General features: G+C 41.4%; 8 protein-coding genes across 8 annotated transcripts; 2 read left to right on the forward strand and 6 right to left on the reverse strand.

Moving 5' to 3' along the window:
- Positions 1-349: 349 nt before the first annotated feature.
- On the forward strand, positions 350-1,129 carry BER1 (Ber1p; the record flags this gene model as incomplete). The annotated part of the gene is made up of 1 exon (XM_018131166.1): positions 350-1,129. One exon carries the CDS (start codon positions 350-352, stop codon positions 1,127-1,129), a length of 780 nt encoding a protein of 259 aa, XP_017986946.1.
- A 230-nt stretch (positions 1,130-1,359) lies between these two features.
- On the reverse strand, positions 1,360-7,509 carry FAS1 (tetrafunctional fatty acid synthase subunit FAS1; the record flags this gene model as incomplete). The annotated part of the gene is made up of 1 exon (XM_018131165.1): positions 1,360-7,509. The coding sequence occupies one exon, from the start codon at positions 7,507-7,509 to the stop codon at positions 1,360-1,362; it is 6,150 nt and encodes a 2,049-aa protein (XP_017986947.1).
- An 845-nt stretch (positions 7,510-8,354) lies between these two features.
- On the reverse strand, positions 8,355-9,230 carry LOT5 (Lot5p; the record flags this gene model as incomplete). Its single annotated transcript, XM_018131164.1, has 1 exon — positions 8,355-9,230. The coding sequence occupies one exon, from the start codon at positions 9,228-9,230 to the stop codon at positions 8,355-8,357; it is 876 nt and encodes a 291-aa protein (XP_017986948.1).
- A 135-nt stretch (positions 9,231-9,365) lies between these two features.
- On the reverse strand, positions 9,366-10,718 carry SPE1 (ornithine decarboxylase SPE1; the record flags this gene model as incomplete). Its single annotated transcript, XM_018131163.1, has 1 exon — positions 9,366-10,718. The coding sequence occupies one exon, from the start codon at positions 10,716-10,718 to the stop codon at positions 9,366-9,368; it is 1,353 nt and encodes a 450-aa protein (XP_017986949.1).
- Positions 10,719-11,175: 457 nt separating this feature from the next.
- HYM1 (Hym1p) lies at positions 11,176-12,264 on the forward strand (the record flags this gene model as incomplete). The annotated part of the gene is made up of 1 exon (XM_018131162.1): positions 11,176-12,264. One exon carries the CDS (start codon positions 11,176-11,178, stop codon positions 12,262-12,264), a length of 1,089 nt encoding a protein of 362 aa, XP_017986950.1.
- A 92-nt stretch (positions 12,265-12,356) lies between these two features.
- VPS36 (ESCRT-II subunit protein VPS36) lies at positions 12,357-13,946 on the reverse strand (the record flags this gene model as incomplete). The annotated part of the gene is made up of 1 exon (XM_018131161.1): positions 12,357-13,946. One exon carries the CDS (start codon positions 13,944-13,946, stop codon positions 12,357-12,359), a length of 1,590 nt encoding a protein of 529 aa, XP_017986951.1.
- A 227-nt stretch (positions 13,947-14,173) lies between these two features.
- On the reverse strand, positions 14,174-16,495 carry PXA2 (ATP-binding cassette long-chain fatty acid transporter PXA2; the record flags this gene model as incomplete). The annotated part of the gene is made up of 1 exon (XM_018131160.1): positions 14,174-16,495. One exon carries the CDS (start codon positions 16,493-16,495, stop codon positions 14,174-14,176), a length of 2,322 nt encoding a protein of 773 aa, XP_017986952.1.
- A 581-nt stretch (positions 16,496-17,076) lies between these two features.
- On the reverse strand, positions 17,077-19,071 carry FAT3 (Fat3p; the record flags this gene model as incomplete). The annotated part of the gene is made up of 1 exon (XM_018131159.1): positions 17,077-19,071. The coding sequence occupies one exon, from the start codon at positions 19,069-19,071 to the stop codon at positions 17,077-17,079; it is 1,995 nt and encodes a 664-aa protein (XP_017986953.1).
- Between the last annotated feature and the right edge of the window lie 74 nt (positions 19,072-19,145).

Genomic DNA, 19,145 nt, shown 5'->3' on the forward strand with positions numbered 1-19,145 from the left:
ATCTCGCTGCTGTTCACAATCAATGACCTTTAGAGTAGAAGAAACTGATGACAATTTAAATATATAGCCGAGAAAAAGTTAACCGATCATTCACCCAACACCGTAGGCTAATGAACCAAGGATAGCAAAGGAAATACTTTGAGTTGGTGAATAAAGGGCGATGAGGCAGGTAAGAAAATTTTTCCGTACAACTTATTTTTAATTCCACCCAATAAAAGCATCACACTTTAGTCACATGACAAAGGACCGGCCGGGTAAACTATCTGGTGGCGTTAGAGAGACTTCTTTATGAGTAACGAAAGCCAAAGATAGAAGCAATACAAAGGGCAAGCTGTTGGGGTTGTGGAGCATGGAGGGTTTCACTGAAAGCAGTAGTGTCGGGAAATGTAATAGGATGCCTTTTCCCGAACTTTTGGAGCATGATAGGAAGGTTGTAAGAAACAGTAAAATGTTTCTAGAGTTGAAAGACAAACTAGCTTCATTTGTTTCGGAAATCGATAGAGTACGATGTTTAGCGCTTGGTAGCTTTAGTAAAGACTCGCCAGCTAGATACCAGTTGGCTCTCTTGCTAGAAATGATCGATTTTCTTACATCAGCATCAATAAGGTGTTCTGTTTACGACCCTGTTTTCAATAAGGATGATATCAAGTTTATAGAATCACTTGGGGACTCTTGGAGCGTTGATGAGAAGGTTCCGTGGGACTTGGAATGCAGCAGAAATACTCTTTACTATCTTCCACATGCTCCTTTGTCTCTTAGTGAGGTGGTTGTAAAAGAAGAACAGCCGCGGATCTTCTTGGCAAACCACTTACTTCAGCACACAGATAGATACACTAAACAGGAATTGTTTGAAAAGTACCCATTGATGAGTAAGCTTGTGAATCTACTTAACTTAGGAGGCTTGGGATCTTGTCCGATGGTAAATGATGGCTTTGTTCGGTATGTATCTAAGAAATCTCGAAAAAGAAGGAATAAGATTCAATATCGAGAACCAGAACTAGAATTCGATGCTATCGAATCTTACTTTACTGATTGTAGGATTCTGACTGACTTTGAGAGTGGTAAGTTACTTAGGAACTCAATTTGGCTTAACGCCTTTTCAGACTTGACATTACATTGCATAGAGTAGACAATTTTACTGATAATATATGAACAATTTATTAGATACAGCGAATAAGTTAAAATAAAACTAAAACTAAGTACAGAAAAATCCAATGTACTGTGAGGCATTCATTGTAGCGAATGTCCCTTCGAATGTTTTTTTGCTTTCTATTGGCAATGCCTACTTACTCGGAGAGCAGCGCTGATCTCCTTTTATAAATGCAGACATGGCCTTAAAACCAAAGTTGAAATAAAAAATCAAGATTGGTACTTTTCCCAGTTGTCCAAGACCTCCTTTATCTTCTCGGATCCGGTCAAGTCGTAAACTTCTTGGAAGTATTCCTTAGTAATCTCGAATGGTTTGGCGGTCAAGTTTGGAATGTACTTTCCGACCAACCTATCAGCCTTAATGTTTTCCTTAACAACACTCTTCTTCAAGAAGTTCTTGAATGGCTTAACACCATTTCTTAAATATGATGAATGGAATGGGACAGAGATACCACGTAGAGGAATACAAGCGAAACCTCTTTCCAATTCAATAGGTTGTGGCTTAGCTAGGGACTCCTTGGCAACTTCGTCGATAATTTCGTTTAAGTGGTTGGTTACCTCTTCCATACTCATGGTTTCTCTTAATTTGATAATATCAATGTTCTTGACTTTGATGAAGTTCAAGACATTGTTTAGAGTGTCCAAACTTCTCAAATCACCAGCCGCAACATATTGTTGGTTTTCGACATTGTAATTGACAATTTCGATTAACCAGTTGGTTCTCTTACCAACTCTATCAACAATAAACAACATTGCATCTTGAGAATCGGAAGAGAAAATCCTGCTTGGGTTAACGGCTACCATACCGTAGTTCGATTTACCTTCGCTATCTCTTGGCACTGCAACTTGCATAGTCATACCTCTGTAGAAGACAACTTCAACCAAAGATTCAATTGACATCACATCTGCCAAAGATGCTAAGGCAGCATATTCACCGAGAGAGTGACCAGCAAAAGCAGCCTCTGCAGGAATTAATCCCTTATGTTTCAAGTCTTCAAAGGATGCTTTTTCCATCAAGGTCAAAGCTGGTTGGGTAAATTGAGTGGCTGATAACAAACCTGTATCAGACTTGAAAGTGTAAGAGACACTGTCTTCGGTAATAGATTTGAAAATCTTTTCAGTCCTTAGTTTACCATCTATCACAGTTTCAAATATCATTGACGTATAGTTTTCTCTAATAGCTCTACCCTTCTCACCACCAAAGTGAACAGTCAACTCCTTAGGGTTGTTTCTGACGATATCCAAGATGGAGAAACCGTAGTTTTCCTTGAAATGAGTATCAGCTCTGTCCCAAACAACCCTAGCAATTGAAGACTTTTGGTATAAGTCCATACCCATACCTTGTTCTTGAGAACCTTGACCAGTGAAAACAAAGGTAGAGACAGGTTGTTGTACTTCAGCCTCACCAGTTAAGACAACATTATCCTTATCGTCTCTAGTTTCGAACTTAATCAGTTTACGACCGTTGATCATACTGACATGTTCAATACTAGTCTTTAGAGGAGTATTTGGTAGAACCATACCGACAAAGTTACAACTGTATGCGCGAACTCTGGAAGAAATGTTATCAGCAGCCCAAGTTTCAACCATAGCTCTTACAGTAGCCGAAGTGTACATACCATGAGTAATGGTTCCCTCTAAGTCAGCGTAATTAGCGAAGTGACGAGAAACATGGATAGGGTTCAAATCGCCAGAAACTCTAGCGTATGGCTCGTTTGTACCTGGTGCAAGAGACTCAACGACGGCAATTGGGATAGGGTTTTCCAAGTTAACCTTGTATTCCAATGTTGAACCATTTCTTGACAAATAGTCAATAACGGGGTTACCGTGAGATTTACCAGCCTCGTAAGCAACAACACCGATTGGAACAACTTCTCTTGTAGACAGCTCCATCATGACCTTACCTTCACACTTAATAAATGAGTACACATTTTGGTCCTTAAAGGTAACCTCACTTTCTGTTTCGAAAGTCAAGGTTCTACCCAATAAGTCAATCTCTTCATCATCTAGATGGAACCAGTCTTTAGATTTCAAAACAGCGACATCCTTTTGGCTAGCGACATGAACAATGTAAGTTGGCTCCTTTTGTCTCTTGAAAGTCTTTTCATAGTCCGAATAGTTACCGCGGTAGAAGAAACTGGAGGTAACCTCTATAACTGGCTTACCTTCTCTCCAAACAGTACCAACAACTTCGACAATTTTACCGTTGTCCTGGATGATACAAGATTTAATTAGAGCAGAAGAGCTAACCACATCGTTTTCCTGCAATGGTGAGGCACCAGGTATCATTCTGTAAGAGTTTGATAAGTGCACTAATTTCAACAAATCACCGTCGATAGCGTTAGGGAAAATCGCCTTAATCAACACTTGCCAGCCAACAACAATAGCGAAATCCATTGGAGCAAATAAGACATTACCTCTACCTTTAACGAAATCCTCACAATTGTTACCAATGGCGTGCGTAAACTCAGCAATATCTTTAGCAGTAATTTTGAATTCGCCACCCTTGATCACAGATCTTGGGTCGAAGTCCAAGTTCATAGGCTCCTTCAACCACAACTTCCAGTAAAGTTCCTTAATGGCCTTATTACGGCCTTCCATTTGCTCAACAATTGGTGCAAACCCGTCATCCACATTGTAATTATATATGAATGGCACGGAAACAGGATTGCCATCAAGAGTTCTATTCTCAATCAAACGCAATTCAATCAAGTTTTCGCCAATTAACTTCAAGGTTGCAGTGGGCTTGGTAGTACCTTGAACAGGTTCCAAAAGGGTCAATGTCGTCTTCAAAGCATCATCCTTGTCGGTGACCCTGACAACCATACCCTTGCATGGTTTGAAAACTTTTCTAGCAGGATTTCTATCGTACATTGACCCTTGCACAATAATTGATGTTGTGAAGAAGGCATTTCTCCAGTTTCTTTCAGTACCTGCTAACACATTGAACCATGTTTCAGGATCAGTATCTTCAGAAGCGTGGTATTCAATAACACCATTAGATTCAACAAAGTTATCGTATTGAACAGTTTTAGAAACTTTACCAAAGTATTCATATACTGGAATCTTAGATTCGTCGCCACCGTAGAAATCGTTGATCAACTTCTTAATGTGACCATCATGAATACTATCCATAATACTCTTGATAGGTTCGTCAATATTCTTAGTGAATTGAGCAGCAACCGGACCGTGGAGAATACAAACTCTTTGGACATCTTCGCCGACAACAGCTTCAATCCTTTCTGATTGCCATAGAGAGTCCTTCTTAAAGAAGAATTCAAATCTGTGATCCAAAACAGGAACAAAAGGAACAGGCTTCTGTGATGGTCTTTGAGCACATTCGAGGAAATAGTCGACATCCTGTGCATTAACAAATTGTGTCTTAGCAGCGGGGTATGCCTCAAAAATAGTGTTCAAGGCTTTTTCAGGCTCGTTTAACAAATTGTAAGATTGAATTAATGATTCAGTGGATTTCTTTGTGAATCTTTCTTCGATTCTACGAATGAAATCACCAGTAAAGTTCCTTAAAGTGACATCAATCCACTCCTTTCTAGATTTAATGTACATTAATTCAACCATTCTTCTTGTAACTTGCTCATAAGTCATGTCACCAAGGTCGCGAATCTGACCATCAACGGTTGCAAACCAAGGCTTCTGGTAGTCAGAGTTTAGTTTAGAAATAATGTAGTCCCTCTTTGCGTCCAAAGCTTCTTGTAGCTTATTCTTTGGAAGCTTGAAAATTGTATCATCTAGCTCCTTCCATAAAATAACACCTCTTGTTGCAATTTTGTGGATTGGCTCACCCATTTCTGAGCGCACCGTAACAATACCACCAGTAGGCTTCTTGTATGTAGATTCCCATTCTTCATCTGGAACACCAGGACATGCAGCAATTGCTTGCTTTGCTGCAGGGGAGGTTTTGGCTTCCTTTGCAATCATGACTCTAGATCCAAACAAGAAACCGTCCAATGGCATTGGTGGGAAATTGAATTTCGTGGACCATTCACCAGTTAGGTAAGGATAAGTATCTTCAGCAGAACCAAACCCAGATCCTGCGATTAGAATAATATTTGATTGCCTTCTGATCTTGGCATACATTTGCAATAATGGACTATGGAAGTTTTCAAAAGAGTGATGCCCACCACCACGGCCACCAGTCCATTGCAAGACAATTGGGAAATTTGGATGAGCCTTTGCGATGGCAATCACCTGTGAGATAGCATCAAGGGAACCAGGTTTTAAACCTAGGTGAGAAAGCCCTAAAGTTGTAATATATTCACTTGCAACTTCCAAAGATGGAACACCAGCACCAATAGTCAAGGACTGAATTGGATATCCCTTCGCTATGAGGTTTCTTATCAAAGGAATACCCCATTGCAACATTCTTGGGTTAACATAAATCAAGTTAATGCCAATACCAGTACCTTTCTTAGTTTTGGAAATAAGGTCTTCAATGGCCTTTGTCATACCATCTGGAGAAAAGTAACCACCACCAGCTAATTCAATATGATATCCTGCATTAAGCGTGGCAGCAACAAAGTCTGGCGACACAGTAGTAGGTGTCATACCTGGAACTAAAAGTGGAGCTCTTCCCAATAATCTAGAGAACTTGGTATCGACATATATTTTTCCATTCTTGGTTTTGACCAACTTTGGATGGTATTCCTTTAACCAATTTGGTGCAAACTTCAAGCCAGTTTCCCTCCTATCAAACAACTCTTCCTTGAATCCATAATCGTCTTCCGCATTGTTATTACCCATTGCACCAGCAATGATAATGCGAATACCAGTACCATCCATATTTCTGTAGGTCAAAACACCTAAGCCTGAAGAGCCTCCTGGACCAAAGTCCAAGATATGAGTTGCATTGAATTTAGTGGCTTTTTCCCAGTTGACCGGTAGCTGGGTAATACATAAAGCGACTCTCTCAGAGATAGAACCCTCGTGTGTTCTTAAATCATGGCCATCAAATGTATCGTACACTGGCAATTTCAGGTCGGATTGATGGAATTCTATTCCTCTATCAGACAAATCCTTCTTGATTAACTCATTAGCGCCGAGCAATAAGTGTGAGTGGAATGGAGATGCAACAGGCAAAAACCTGTTAGTAACCTTCAACTTTCTCTCGCTGTGTGGAATTCTGGATTGATCTAATCCAGGAGGTGCCTTGGCCTTTCTTAAGGCGACGTTTAAACCGTATAGTGATTGTGTAGGACCAGAAATAACTAAGTTTCTAGCACCGTTAATCAATGAAATCACGATATGCTTCTTAGGAGGTAAGTGAGCATTGGTCTTATCTACAAAGGCTTGCGTCTGTTCCCTGGTCAAGTTGGAAATGGACAACATAGGAGAAGGAACACCTTCGCCATTCTCAACGGAATCCTCTACAATGGTTGGCGATAATGACGTTTTAGGGTAAACTTGGTAACAACGTAAACCAATGAAAAATAATAGAGAGATGTTTTTCTTTAATGACATAAAAAAGGAATCCCAAGAATCAGCTTCGGCAATCGCAATTGCAGTGGCCAAACCCTGCGAGTGACCAGTAGCACCCACCATGTGGGATCTCAATTCTCCAGGAGTGAAACCCAATATCCTGGCAGTCAACGCATAGTGCGCCAACTGTATCACACCAATCAAAGGACAAGAAATAGGAATGGACAACAAATAGTCGTTGTCCGGAGTGCGCTCTGGATGCTGCAACCACTGCTTGAAATCGAAACCTTTATTGTATACCTTCTCCGCACTATCCACAGATCTCACAAGCTGAGTCACATGATCAGCAGCAATATCCACCACGTCGGAAACAAGCGACCGGTACATGTGATACAGTTCTCTCAACTCCTCAAAGTAGTCATCAGTATTCCCCTGGCCTCCAAAGATCGCCACCAGCTGGGCGTCTTTTGAAGCGGCGCTGCGAAACAACGCAGAATCAGACTTAACAAAAGGAACCTTTGCCTGACCTCTAGCATACAAATAGTCCTTAATCAAATCCTTCACTTTGGCCAAGGTTGTGGGGTATTCCTCATCAACCAAGAGCGCTGCGGCCAAAGTATGGACTTCATCACCCCTCATATATGTAGACTCAAAGTCGCCTAACGCAACCCGCAGTACATCGTTGTAGTCGCACTCATTCTCTGGAACAACCAACGATGCAACATATCCAATGAACTTAGCTAGCAGCTCCGCTGGAGATGCAGGCTCGTTATCCGACGCATATCCCTCTGTTGGAGCATCTAAAGTCTTTGAAAAAGCTACCTGCAACTGCGACGCAGTCAAAAACACTCCAGTGGGTACCGACAGACAATGCTCGATTTTACCGTGCGCAAGGGTCAACGGTCTTGTAGTTGTAGAAATCATTCGTTTATGTTGCAACTAGTGTCGTGTGACTTGATACAGTTAGTAATTTTGATTCTCTATTAAGTGCTTAAAACGTCCGCCAATCGCCCAATACCCCTTCTTTTGCAACCTCTTCGTTACTAATGGTTAGTATCTGGAAGATCGCCACCTATTTATGAAAAAATTTCTTTGCTGGGCGGCAAAATCCCTCGAATGCAAGCCTTCCATTTCTGATACAGTGTAAATCTGAAACTGCCCATGTGAAATCATAATCCGGCAAAGAAAGACAGCGGTAGAAGAATCAGCGGAACGGGAGGTGAAAACCTAAACATACTTTTATAATGTGCTGTTGTGTTCAAACTACAGGTGAAACAGGAGTGTGCAAACGAATTACAGTAGTTAAATTGCAACCTTAATAGTTAAATGCAGTGGGCGGTAGCTAGCACTTGTAATGGAATGCAAAATAGATAAGAGTAATAAATTTTCTTAGCTTCCTTATCTAGGATCGAAAATATCGTAAGTGGTAGAAGCTTAAGTGAGATTGAAATCCGTAGTACTTATATTTATTTATGCTTTGTGAGAGTAGCGATATATGTTGTGCTTAAGTCATGTAGCAGGTTTTACAGTACGCAACAGGTTATAGCTGCGGAAGAGATTTGGTTGAACTTAAAGTTGACATGCGGTTGTGTACGGGCCAGCTTGCGCATATCTAGGCGATTTTGGTTGAGTACTACAGCATTTGTTGGGTGGCGTAGTAGCCCAGGAAGGGTTGTTGGATGTTGGACACGGGAAACTGGTGGTGTGTGGGCGGCGATAATGTCATCCGGATATTGTTGAACTAGAAACTGGGATTCATGTTGGTTATTTTAGAGGTCCTTATGTCTCTTTCCTTGGACGTTATCGTCGCAAGTGGGCCGTGGCTGCTTCGTTCCTGCCAGCGGCAAATCAGCATAAAACTGTAGTGAGACGCCTGCCGTTGATTGTTCCGTTGTGATGTCGCGAAAGGGCGTAGTGCTAGCAAGATGGTGTGCGCTGGCTATGTCGTTAAGGACGGTAGTGAATGGCATGTAGGTATTGTTGGGATTAAGGTTAGGGTCGTTTTCATCTTGCGTGTACGTGTTTTGTGATTGACATGCATCCTCTTCTGTGGACGAAGCGGATTCGTGGAGATCCATGCAAGTTGCGATGGCCTTGTTGCTATTTAGGACCATGGCATTGCCGCGGTTTAAACCGAAATCGCGGAAAGTGAACAGGGTTTCGACGTCCACGTTGTAATGCCTATCATGGTTTCCGTATTTTGGTCTTAAGACCAGTTCCACAGTTGACATTGCATAAGCAGCGGCGGTTGTTTGGACAGGGAAGAATTGGTTCAGCACGTCATCACGTTCTACCGTTATGATCAGCTCTAGAGTGCTTGTTTCAGGTATCTGTTGAGTATCTACTTTCCTGACAGCATGATACACAAGCCCTTGATATGGAATTTGAAGGCCTCGGTCCCACGCTTGTAGCCATATTACAATGCAGGAATCTAAAACAAACAGGTCTGCGTCTTCAAAGGGTTGAGTGTCGTTGGTAGGAAGCAGGCCAAAGTAGAAGTTGCGGCCTCCGCCGTATAAAACCGGCAGTTCGCTTTGTTGCGTTAGAGGGAACCCCTTCATCCGAGGATAAGTCTTTTCATATTGTTTGTAGGAGATTGTATTCTCTAAAGTAGGCCTTGTATATACAATTTGGCAGCTACACATCGCACTCTGTTGCTTCTAAATATTAATTCGTCTAGCTCAGTTACCTTACCTTATTTTTCATACTTAATGTATCGAACTTTCGCCGCGAACAAAAAGAAGTTTAACATACAGAATCCGATTATATAATATAAAAATCTATAGAGGAGAATCGTATTTCTGTCCTGTTTTAATATATATCACCTGAATAGCCTGGTCGAAACCGTTGAATGGAGTTGCAGCACTTGAAGTGTAAGCTCCTAGGTTTGGAAAGTACAACCAGTCCCCCACCGTCAAATCATACTTCAAGTGGTAACTGTTGGTTATACAGTCTAGGCCATCGCACGTTGGACCCCATATAGAGACCTGGTTCCTGCACTGCGGGGTTTTAATTTTCGATGAAGAATTGAAGTCCATATAGTGGTAGTTGTCCGCGTGATACAATACCATGGGTTTAGCTGCTTGGTGGTCAAATATTATGCAGTTCATGTTGGCATAGACACCATCATTTATATAGAGCATCGCGCTTCCATCACTATTCTTGCGTTTCGCAATCACGTGAGAGGCAAGAGTGAATGCAGTAGCCACAAGCAACCGACCAGGTTCAGCGATAATCTCAACATTCATGTGCTCAGGGAAATAGCGATCCAAGGCTGAGCTCAAATAATTAGCAGATTCGTGGAAGCTTTCAAACTGGAAGCCTCCGCCAACATCCAACACGCGCAAAGCGGGCATGTCTGTTTGCTTAGCTACGTAGTCAAACACATAGCGAGCATCGCGAACAGAATCAATAAGAGATGTGAAATCAGATGCCCCCGACCCCACGTGAAAGCACACACCAATCAAGTTCAAGTTCAACTCCTTAGCAGTGGCAACCAAGCTCGGCACGTCGGGTAAACTACACCCAAACTTCGTTGAGAGACGACACTGCGCAGTTGAGTCATCAGTAGCTATCCGTAACAAGAGCTCGGCGTCTGGGTGGAATCTAGCAATTTTATGTAACTCCTCAACATTGTCAAATGTTAGTCTTCTCACTCCCTTTGAGGCTGCAAATCGTATAAAAGAAGCCGCCTTGCATGGATTGGCATAAATAATCCGGGAAGGATCAACACCCAAATTTAACACCGTTTCAATCTCATTCTTAGAAGCGCAGTCAAAGTTTATTCCAAGAAAATTCATAGTCTTCAATACTTCTATCTTTGGGTTGCATTTAACGGCGTAAAACGGCTTCACACGCGGTAGCTCTTGTTTCCAATATTTATAGACTCTCTCAATCTCGCTCAAATCACAAACAAAGAATGAGTTTTCGCCACCAGCATCACAGGTATCTTTATTAATGTTATCGATATGATTCTTAAGTGCTGAAAAGATCTCCTGGTGTGCTTGCTGGTGTGGTGGTTTTTCAATTTCAATGGTTTTATTTAACTTGACAGTAGTACAAGCTAAACCAGGCTCAAACAACATAGTTTGTAGCTTACCTACACTAGAAATTTCAGTAGAGCTAGTCGACATTAGCCTTCCAACGACTTAGATGAACCTTCCACAGCTATTTATGTTGTAGTTTGCCGAGAACAAATTTTTAAGTTTATCTTTATATGTTTAATGTAAAGATTTTTTCACAGATACAATTGGGACGAATGCAAACACAATATGAGACAAACTACACATCCAATAAAAACAGCATTCGGATGATCTACAGTTACCAAAGTCTTCTAAGCCTACCATATACTCCCGGAGTTAGATAAGCATATCTTCGGACAATATGTCACGTGACCTGTGTTTTGTTTTTTATCTCTATTCTTACGCGGCGACATTGCAAGAGCAACTATTTGACTACGTCGTATACAACTTTTGTGACCAGGGAGGATCCTAATTATCAAATTCTTGTTGATATATATCAGCGGAGCTAGAAGTTTCCAGGTACGTTTCTGTTATATTGATCTAGTGTTAACGGTTAATAGGATTATAAATGACGTTTTGGTGGAAGAAGAGTCCAAAGACTCCCGGGGATTACGTTAAGCATCTTACTGAACAGTTGTCCAAATTCGAGCTATCTGGTCCTGATAATAGGAAAAAGGTACAAGATGAATGTACCAAGTATATTACTGGTACAAAAGATTTCATGCTTGGAGAGACTGATCCTGCCCCCACTAGCGAAGCAATCGATGAGCTATATTCAGCAATCTATGAGGCAGATTTGTTGTATGATCTATTGCTGCATTTGCATGAGCTTGACTTTGAATCAAGGAAAGACGTGGCATTAATATTCGCGACATGCTTGAGGCGATCTAAGGACAACAAATTTACCACTGTTGACTACTTAGTTACGAAGCCAAAGATTTTGTCATATATGCTCCGGGTGTCAGAATTGGCGCTGAATAAGCTTCATGGCACGGAAATATTCCTAACGGTCGGCGGGATGATATTGGAGTCAATGAAGTATGAGCAATTATGCCGCTTGTTCTTGCGGAATTCCCAAATTTGGAATTTCTTTGAGTTTGCACGGCTAGGTTCCTTTGAAGTGAGCACCGAGAGCTTACAAATCTTGACGGAGCTATTTACTACGCATACGAAGCTTGTTGCTACTGAGTTCTTTAACCAGGATGCTAACATAAAAAAGTTTATCGATCGGATTAACATGTTGATGGCGCACGGCAATTATGTGACCAAGCGACAGAGCGTAAAATTGTTGCGGACAATGATACTTAACCGAGCATATGGCCAACTAATGAACAATTACATTAATTCCCCTGAGAACTTAAAATTGAGCATGATTTTATTAAGCGACCGCTCAAAGAATTTGCAGTTGGAGTCGTTTAATGTTTTTAAGGTTGTTGTGGCTAATCCTAGGAAATCCAAACCAGTACTGGACATATTGATCAAGAATCGTGATAAATTATTAAAGTTTTTTGAGAATTTTGGCTTGGATACCAAGGACTCCACGTTATTGGATGAGAAAGAATTTGTTGTAGCTCAAATAGAAGGCCTTCCAAGATTGATGAGCTCCAATACCGAAAATAATTTGGGGTCTTCTCCTCAGAAAAATGTTATTGTTTGATAGAGTTATGGCTCCATGCCATATAAGGGATTGATAAACAATCATACAATTTGATTAAGTGTGTTACTTGATGTCTTTCTGCTGCGCAGAGATTATTCAGTCGTTGTCGGTTTTTTGCCGTTTGTCCACTTAGAATTTACATAATAGTGTATCCCACTAATCTGTTCATCTATTAATAAATCACCTTCAGTTATGCAGTTCTGTAAGACTTCCATTACAATCCCTATGGCCCATGTGTTGGAGTTGTTCTGGTTGAGTGACTGCGCTATTTGTAATAAGTCCGACCCCGGTGTAACTTCTGCAATGTTGATGATTTTCTTTTTGATGAATTCGAATGAGTTTCCGGATGAAATACAAAGCACTCGGTTATTCACCTTCGTGAGTTTCATTTCCGTTAGCCCAAGTTTGGGGAACCTTTCACAAGCTTCCCTCATTTCCTGGGGAGAAATGAAGCCAGTGCCAATTCTCATTGTTTTGTTGTATAGAGCATACAGATCTACCATTGTCACTAGTATCCCCCCATTTGTTTCCATTTGGTCTTTGAACTCCGATATTAAAAGCTGATATATTTCCCTGGAAATCTCATCCAAGAAGGCGGATTTATTCAGGAACTTGTCCCTATCTATAATGAGAAGTGGCAACTCTTTATCCCTGTTTCCTCCATCATTCTTGTATAGATTTTCTATGTCATTAGCCAACGCCATTAAGTTGTTCAAATCTGTCAATGCATTGTTCAAAAGAATGTCATTCTTAAGAATTTGTTGTTCTTTACTTCTCTCCAAGCTCGCTATGCCGATCTGGTTAGTCTTATTTTCATTTAGTATTAACTCACTGTTTAGTGCCACACCATTTACTGACACTAGGTTTTGATTGTATAAATGCTTCAGTTGGCTGTCCTCTAGACTTTCCAGCACCTTACTCAATGCTTGGAAGAAGATTTGTCCGTCCGATTTATGAAAGCTGATTTGGACAAACGGAGCATCCCCCTCCTTTAAACCGGAGCTCGACTCTAGTTGGATCTTTATCCTGGTATCCCGGTACCCTGCTGCATTGTTATTCCATGCCTGTTTCGCAGTGGCAAGCCTCGTTCCACATATCTCACAGTTTCCCAACTGCGGATGGTTTATGAACGTACAGGCGGAACACGTATTGACGGCCTGCCCCCCTTGAATATTAGCCGTTTCGCTAACCGTTGTTACAACAGTATTCGCTACCATACTATAATCGGGTGAGACACCACAATTTAAGCAAGGTGGGATACGGTCCTTCAACTCCCCTGATGACTCGTTTGTGACCATGCATATTGGACACGTCCATGTAGACTTCTGAACAGATGAATGGGGGTTAACACCACTCCTGTTTTTCCTGTAATCAGATCCTGAATATCTTTTCAGGAATATTATAATCCTAGCTGACCGTTTTAAGAATTTCGAACTGTATTGCAAATCCTTAATATCATCAAGTTCTAGGTATAGAGATTCGCCTGAATTAATTAAGTCATCAATATAAATTAGCCGCTGTGAGGTTAAATAGCAACGCCCTGTCTGCTTGTTCAAGATCTTTGATTTTCCGTGATAAAGACCAACATTTTGCTCGACATAAATATCTTTCTCATTCTCACGCAATACAGGCTGACCAGATGCTGTAATCTCCGGATAATTCCAATAGTTTAGGTAGATCATAGCAGATTGTGGCTCTAATGAGGTCTCATAGCAATAAAAACTGGTGATATTGAGTTTTGATATTCTTTGGTTTTAGTATTTTAAAAAAGGAGTGTGGGTTTGGGATAAGTTAAAATCGTACAATATATAAAATATTTATATTTAATAAACGAAACGAGCCTTTAAACATTAAATAGTATGATATTGCATATACAAATAAATTTTAGCCAGCGTTGGTAATTATTAGGTTATATACTTGGAGCCGCACTGATTGCTACTGATTTCGTTACTTCATGTTTGCCCTCTTTTGCAACTAGATCTAAATTCTTCTTGCTATTGGCACGGATGAGTTTGGAATTTCTTGCCATTGTTAGTTCCTCAAGTTTTTTCTTCCATATTGGGGCGTCCTGTTCTAACAATTTGTTCAGTTCTAACAGTCTTTGTTCATCCTTTAGTCTTTGCTTTGGGTTAAATGGACCAAATGAGTAGTTGCCATTACCATCAAACTTCAATAGGTAGTTGTGGAAATGCCATAGTGTGGTACGATGACAAACAGATATCAGGGATATTTCCAACTTTTGGGCGTGAGTGTACATCTTCTGTTCCATTTCTGGAGAGACTGAGGAGGTGCATTCATCCAAGACAGCGAACTTAGGTCTGTGGTAGTACATTCTTGCCATTGCTAGACGTTGTTGAATACCAATTGAAAGCTCCTCTGACCACTTCCTGGTGACGTTAAAAGCATCTGTGAGAGAAACATCTACAGTATCCTCATCCTCTTCGGTGGAGCGCTGAGCCATTACAATGGACATGTTTTCGTTGATGAGGTCATCTAGCTCAACGACAGAAAGGATCTCTGCGAGTTCTTTGTCACAACGTTCAAGGTCGCCATTGTACTTCTTAATTACGGCGGCAGTGTTATCTGGATAAGTTATTTGCTCTCTGAAAGAAGAGAAATTGCTCATGTAAGATCTCTGGGGGAGATAGAATATGGGCTTCCTTCCATTTTCAGCATTTCTGGAGGGTATCACCAACTTAGCTGTCTTATCAGGATTTACAAAGCTTTTCATAACGGGCCACAGACCTCCCAAGACTCTAAATAAAGAAGATTTACCGCAACCGTTTGGACCTATGATTAGTAAATGATCACCATGTTTGAGTTCAAAATTAAGTTCCGGAATTAAAACCTGTAAAGCTGGAGTGACAAGAGGAATATTGACAAACTGAATCCTCGAGTTGTCATATTCAATAAGAACATCGCTACCTTCACTGAAGTTCGCTTTGCTCTTTTCAAGGATATCGTTAAAAGTATTTAGTCTTATGGCCTCACCTTTGAGCTGTTGGATGTTTCTGCGAAGTTCAAAGTACCGTCCGACTGATGAGGAGGCTGTCATCAACAATCTCCTATTGGTGATAAAGCCTGCAGTAAGGTCTTCTGAGGAATCACCACGGTAGAACACCGGAATAGAACACAGAACCAAGCCTGCAGCACCCCAGACATATTTGACGATAAAACTGGTTCCAAATTCGTACAAAGCCCTTGCTTTGAACTCCTTGGCCATGAATACCGTTAGCTGGTAAAAAGCATAGTCCAAGTTCCACAGCTCCGTCCTATAGCCCTTAAACAGAGCGATTTCTTCACTATAGGTGTGCAATTTCGAATGCAGCGTCCGGAAGTACCCCTCGAGTTGTGTGCGTTTCACGGTCAAATCAGTAAAGTTAGGCTGCATCAACTTCAGAAAGACATTGCTGAAGTAGACTATCAATCCAAGCACTAGCGTTCCCTCTGCCATCATACTGCTATTGGAACTCTGACTCAATTTGAACGAACACATAAACAGGTCGAGGGTAGGCTTTAGGAGCTGATTCAACAATACCGACGCATTGTGCGAAAACACACCAACATCCCTCGTTAGGTACTGCACAGGAAGATCTACAACCTGTATGGAAACTCCATCAGTGGGCGGCTGCCGCTTCTCTAATTCGTCTTTCTCATCCTTCTCCTTTTTCACGCTACCCGTCTTCACCACGTTACCAGACATGCTATTAGCGCCATAGAACGAGTGATGCGATTTTAAATATTTATCAAGCATGTGATGACTGATCCTCTTGTTGACAGTGATCGCGCAGAACCCTGTGGTATACGCCAGTAAACTATTCACAATACTAGCAGGAACCCCTAAAGTCATCCACTGCCCCAACAGCACCTTCACAAATTCAGAATACCTACCTTTCACCAATTTCGATACCAAAACACCGTCTAATGTCGCTACTCGTAGCGTCAGCATCGTCCTGATCACCAACAATGTCGCCTGCAGTAAGAATACAGCAACACATTTTGGGTCCTTAAGAATCAAACCCACCAAAAAGTTCCGCCGCTTCTTAGCTCTATCTTTCTGATCGCCTTCATCTCCCTTTTTATTCTTCTTTAATATCGAGGGCGTCACCGGCTGTTGATGGTCTTCAGTAGACTTATCCTTCGCAAATGTTTGCACAACAGCCGCCAACAGTACAACATACGAAGTTTTCAGAATACCAACCCTATATTTCTTATAAAAGTCCAGTAACATAATCGTTGAAGCTTGTAGTATCCTAGTTAATATCTAAATGACTATGGTATAGTCATAATTTAACTACTGTTCATTAAGAATTAAAAAGGGAGATTTAACTATTCCCGATAGCAGCTATAAAATTAAGAGAGGGTAGCTGATATAATATCACATATATAATAATTAAATGGTATTTAGTGAAGCGCCCGATGTGAGTGTCTATTCCCCACAAAGCATCAGCTTTTTCAAACCCCACAGTCAGCTTTTTTGACCGATCTCTCCAATTATATCTACGCTAGTGATAAACCCCGAAGCGACGACGTGCAATTGAGAAGAACATGCATTAACCAAGAAAACAATTCAGAAAATAACCACTACACGATTATTAGCGATATTACCGATTGCTGTCAGATGATGGGGTGACTTTTACAATAGTTAAAGCGTCAGCATATTAAAAGTACATATAATATAAAATATTAAACTTAGTTGTATTAACCTAATAATTTTTTAAGTGTGTCGAAGTATAATTAGCATTTGATTAAGAGTGACGAGCCCTTCATTAATGATTATTGTGAGGCTAAAGTTCTCGCGAAGGCCTATGCTTAAACTATAGGCCGCTGCTCATCTCCGAGTTCTTTTTGCTTTTCACTGTAAGCAAAACCATCTGGGGTTGATTGAGTATCCTTAGCAGCAGCCTTCTTAGCTTTGATATGAGTGGTCCATAATAGGAAAGCGCTGAGGAAGGTTAGGATGAAAGCGGACCACACTAGACCTGCGAAAGCACTACCAGTGCTGTACACGACACCGTAATCATCATAGGCTGTACCGGATTTAATGATTGAAATGACAATGATATCGATCAAAGCGGCAGCGAAGAATGCAATGGTGACTAGAATTGATAAAAATCTTGCAAATAATGCGAGACGGCTACCTGAGAATAGTAATGACAAAATTAGCGATAGTATAATCACTAGACCGAGAACAATTCCAATAATGTTGAAGGCAAGGATACCGCGGACGGCTGGAACGTATAGGTTTTGGTGGTTCAACAGCCTGCCTTCCAAAAAGAATTCCTGTTCCGTAATGGACATTGCCTCCAAGTACTGTCTTAATCTGGATTCCAATAGGAAATCGTACAAGATGTGTCCGTAGTCGAAGTCCTGGACTGCGTGGTTTGGAGTACAGGATTTGAGATCACCGTCGTATCTGAAGCCACACAGACTGAAGATACCCAGTCTGAAGTTTGCAGGAACGTCAAATATTCTCAAAGCTGCAGGTAGAACCTCTACCTGGCGCTGGCGCTCAAACTCTTGTGGGCCGTCGTATGCGAGGGCGGTGTTCAAAAGTCCTACAACGGTACTGAATGTATCTGGGGAGCTACCTGCTAGACTGTTCAAGGAAAGGAGACCGTTGAAGGTTTCTATAGGATCAGTGGCATATGACAAGAGCGCAAACAAGGCTGGTAGAGACTTTTTGCCTGCTTCATCCATTGGATTCTCTTGCAAGCTGGATATTATCACTAGAGCTTCGGTTGGCTCCCTGGATGTACTCACGATTTCATATAGGTTAAACAAGCGACCAGCAGAGCCGTCATCGGATATAACGCTCAATTCTTGGACACTCTCAAATGCGAAGGTGGTATTACGTGAGTTTTTCAAAACTCCGGCCAAAGGAGGGAAATTTGCCTTGGCGGACGCAATCGCATTAGAATCAGTAGCAGTGCTATTCAACATGCTCAAATCTGTCATTGGGTCCTTAGAGAGTCTGAGAATGTCAGCTATTGTTCTTACAAATGTCAATTCCTGCCCTTGTAGAGTACCGGCCAATTGGGTTAGTCCCCCGATAATGTCACCTGATGGAGGAAGTCTAGAAGTGAGATTTCTTACGAATGCAGTGGAAACGTTAGTGTTGAGCAATGTCTCCAAATCATAAGTGGTTGCAGTAATATTATTAGAATTGGTGAACAGAACGACGAAAGCCAAAATGTCAGCCTTTTGAACCATAGTATAATTCGAGAGAGTTGCCATATTTCCTAGCGTGTCAACAGGGTTCGTGGAGTCAAACAAAAGCCCACGCAACAAGGCTTGTGCTCTTGCAGTCTCATTGGTTGCAGGAGCAGGGTTGGATAGCAAGCTACCCATCGCCTTCAAGAACCTAGCTTTGTCAGTAGCAAGATCTAGCAATTGATGCAGGTCCTTCAATCTCGAAGCGGAGGCCTCGTTAGCGTCAGGAACGGCAGCAGCAAGATCGGCCAATGCCACCAAAGTACCGTGGTAGTTGGTATTGTTAGTCAGAATATCTAGCACGCTACCCAACTGAGAAGACCCACCAATCGTGCCCAACTCATCGCGCACCTCGGACTCACTCAATCTTCCAGATTGCACAACATCGGCAACAAAATGGTAAACGTTTTCAATTCTCCTGATGACCTTCGTCACCTGTAGACCAGTAATGTCAGCATTACCCATGTAGACGTTAACCATCGGTTCTCTAGTAGTAGTGAGACCGGCAGTTGCTATTATCACAAGGATAATAGCTACGAGCGTAAAAAAACCTGCTATAGGAGCCACCAGCTTCTCAGAACTGGAAAGTTTCATGATGAACTTATTCCTACTATAATTCTAACGTTCTGCGTTAACTTTCAACTCAAATCGTAAGAGATTACGTAACG

The sequence above is a fragment of the Eremothecium sinecaudum genome, chromosome III (genome assembly GCF_001548555.1).
Source record: "Eremothecium sinecaudum strain ATCC 58844 chromosome III, complete sequence".
Lineage (NCBI taxonomy): Eukaryota > Fungi > Ascomycota > Saccharomycetes > Saccharomycetales > Saccharomycetaceae > Eremothecium > Eremothecium sinecaudum.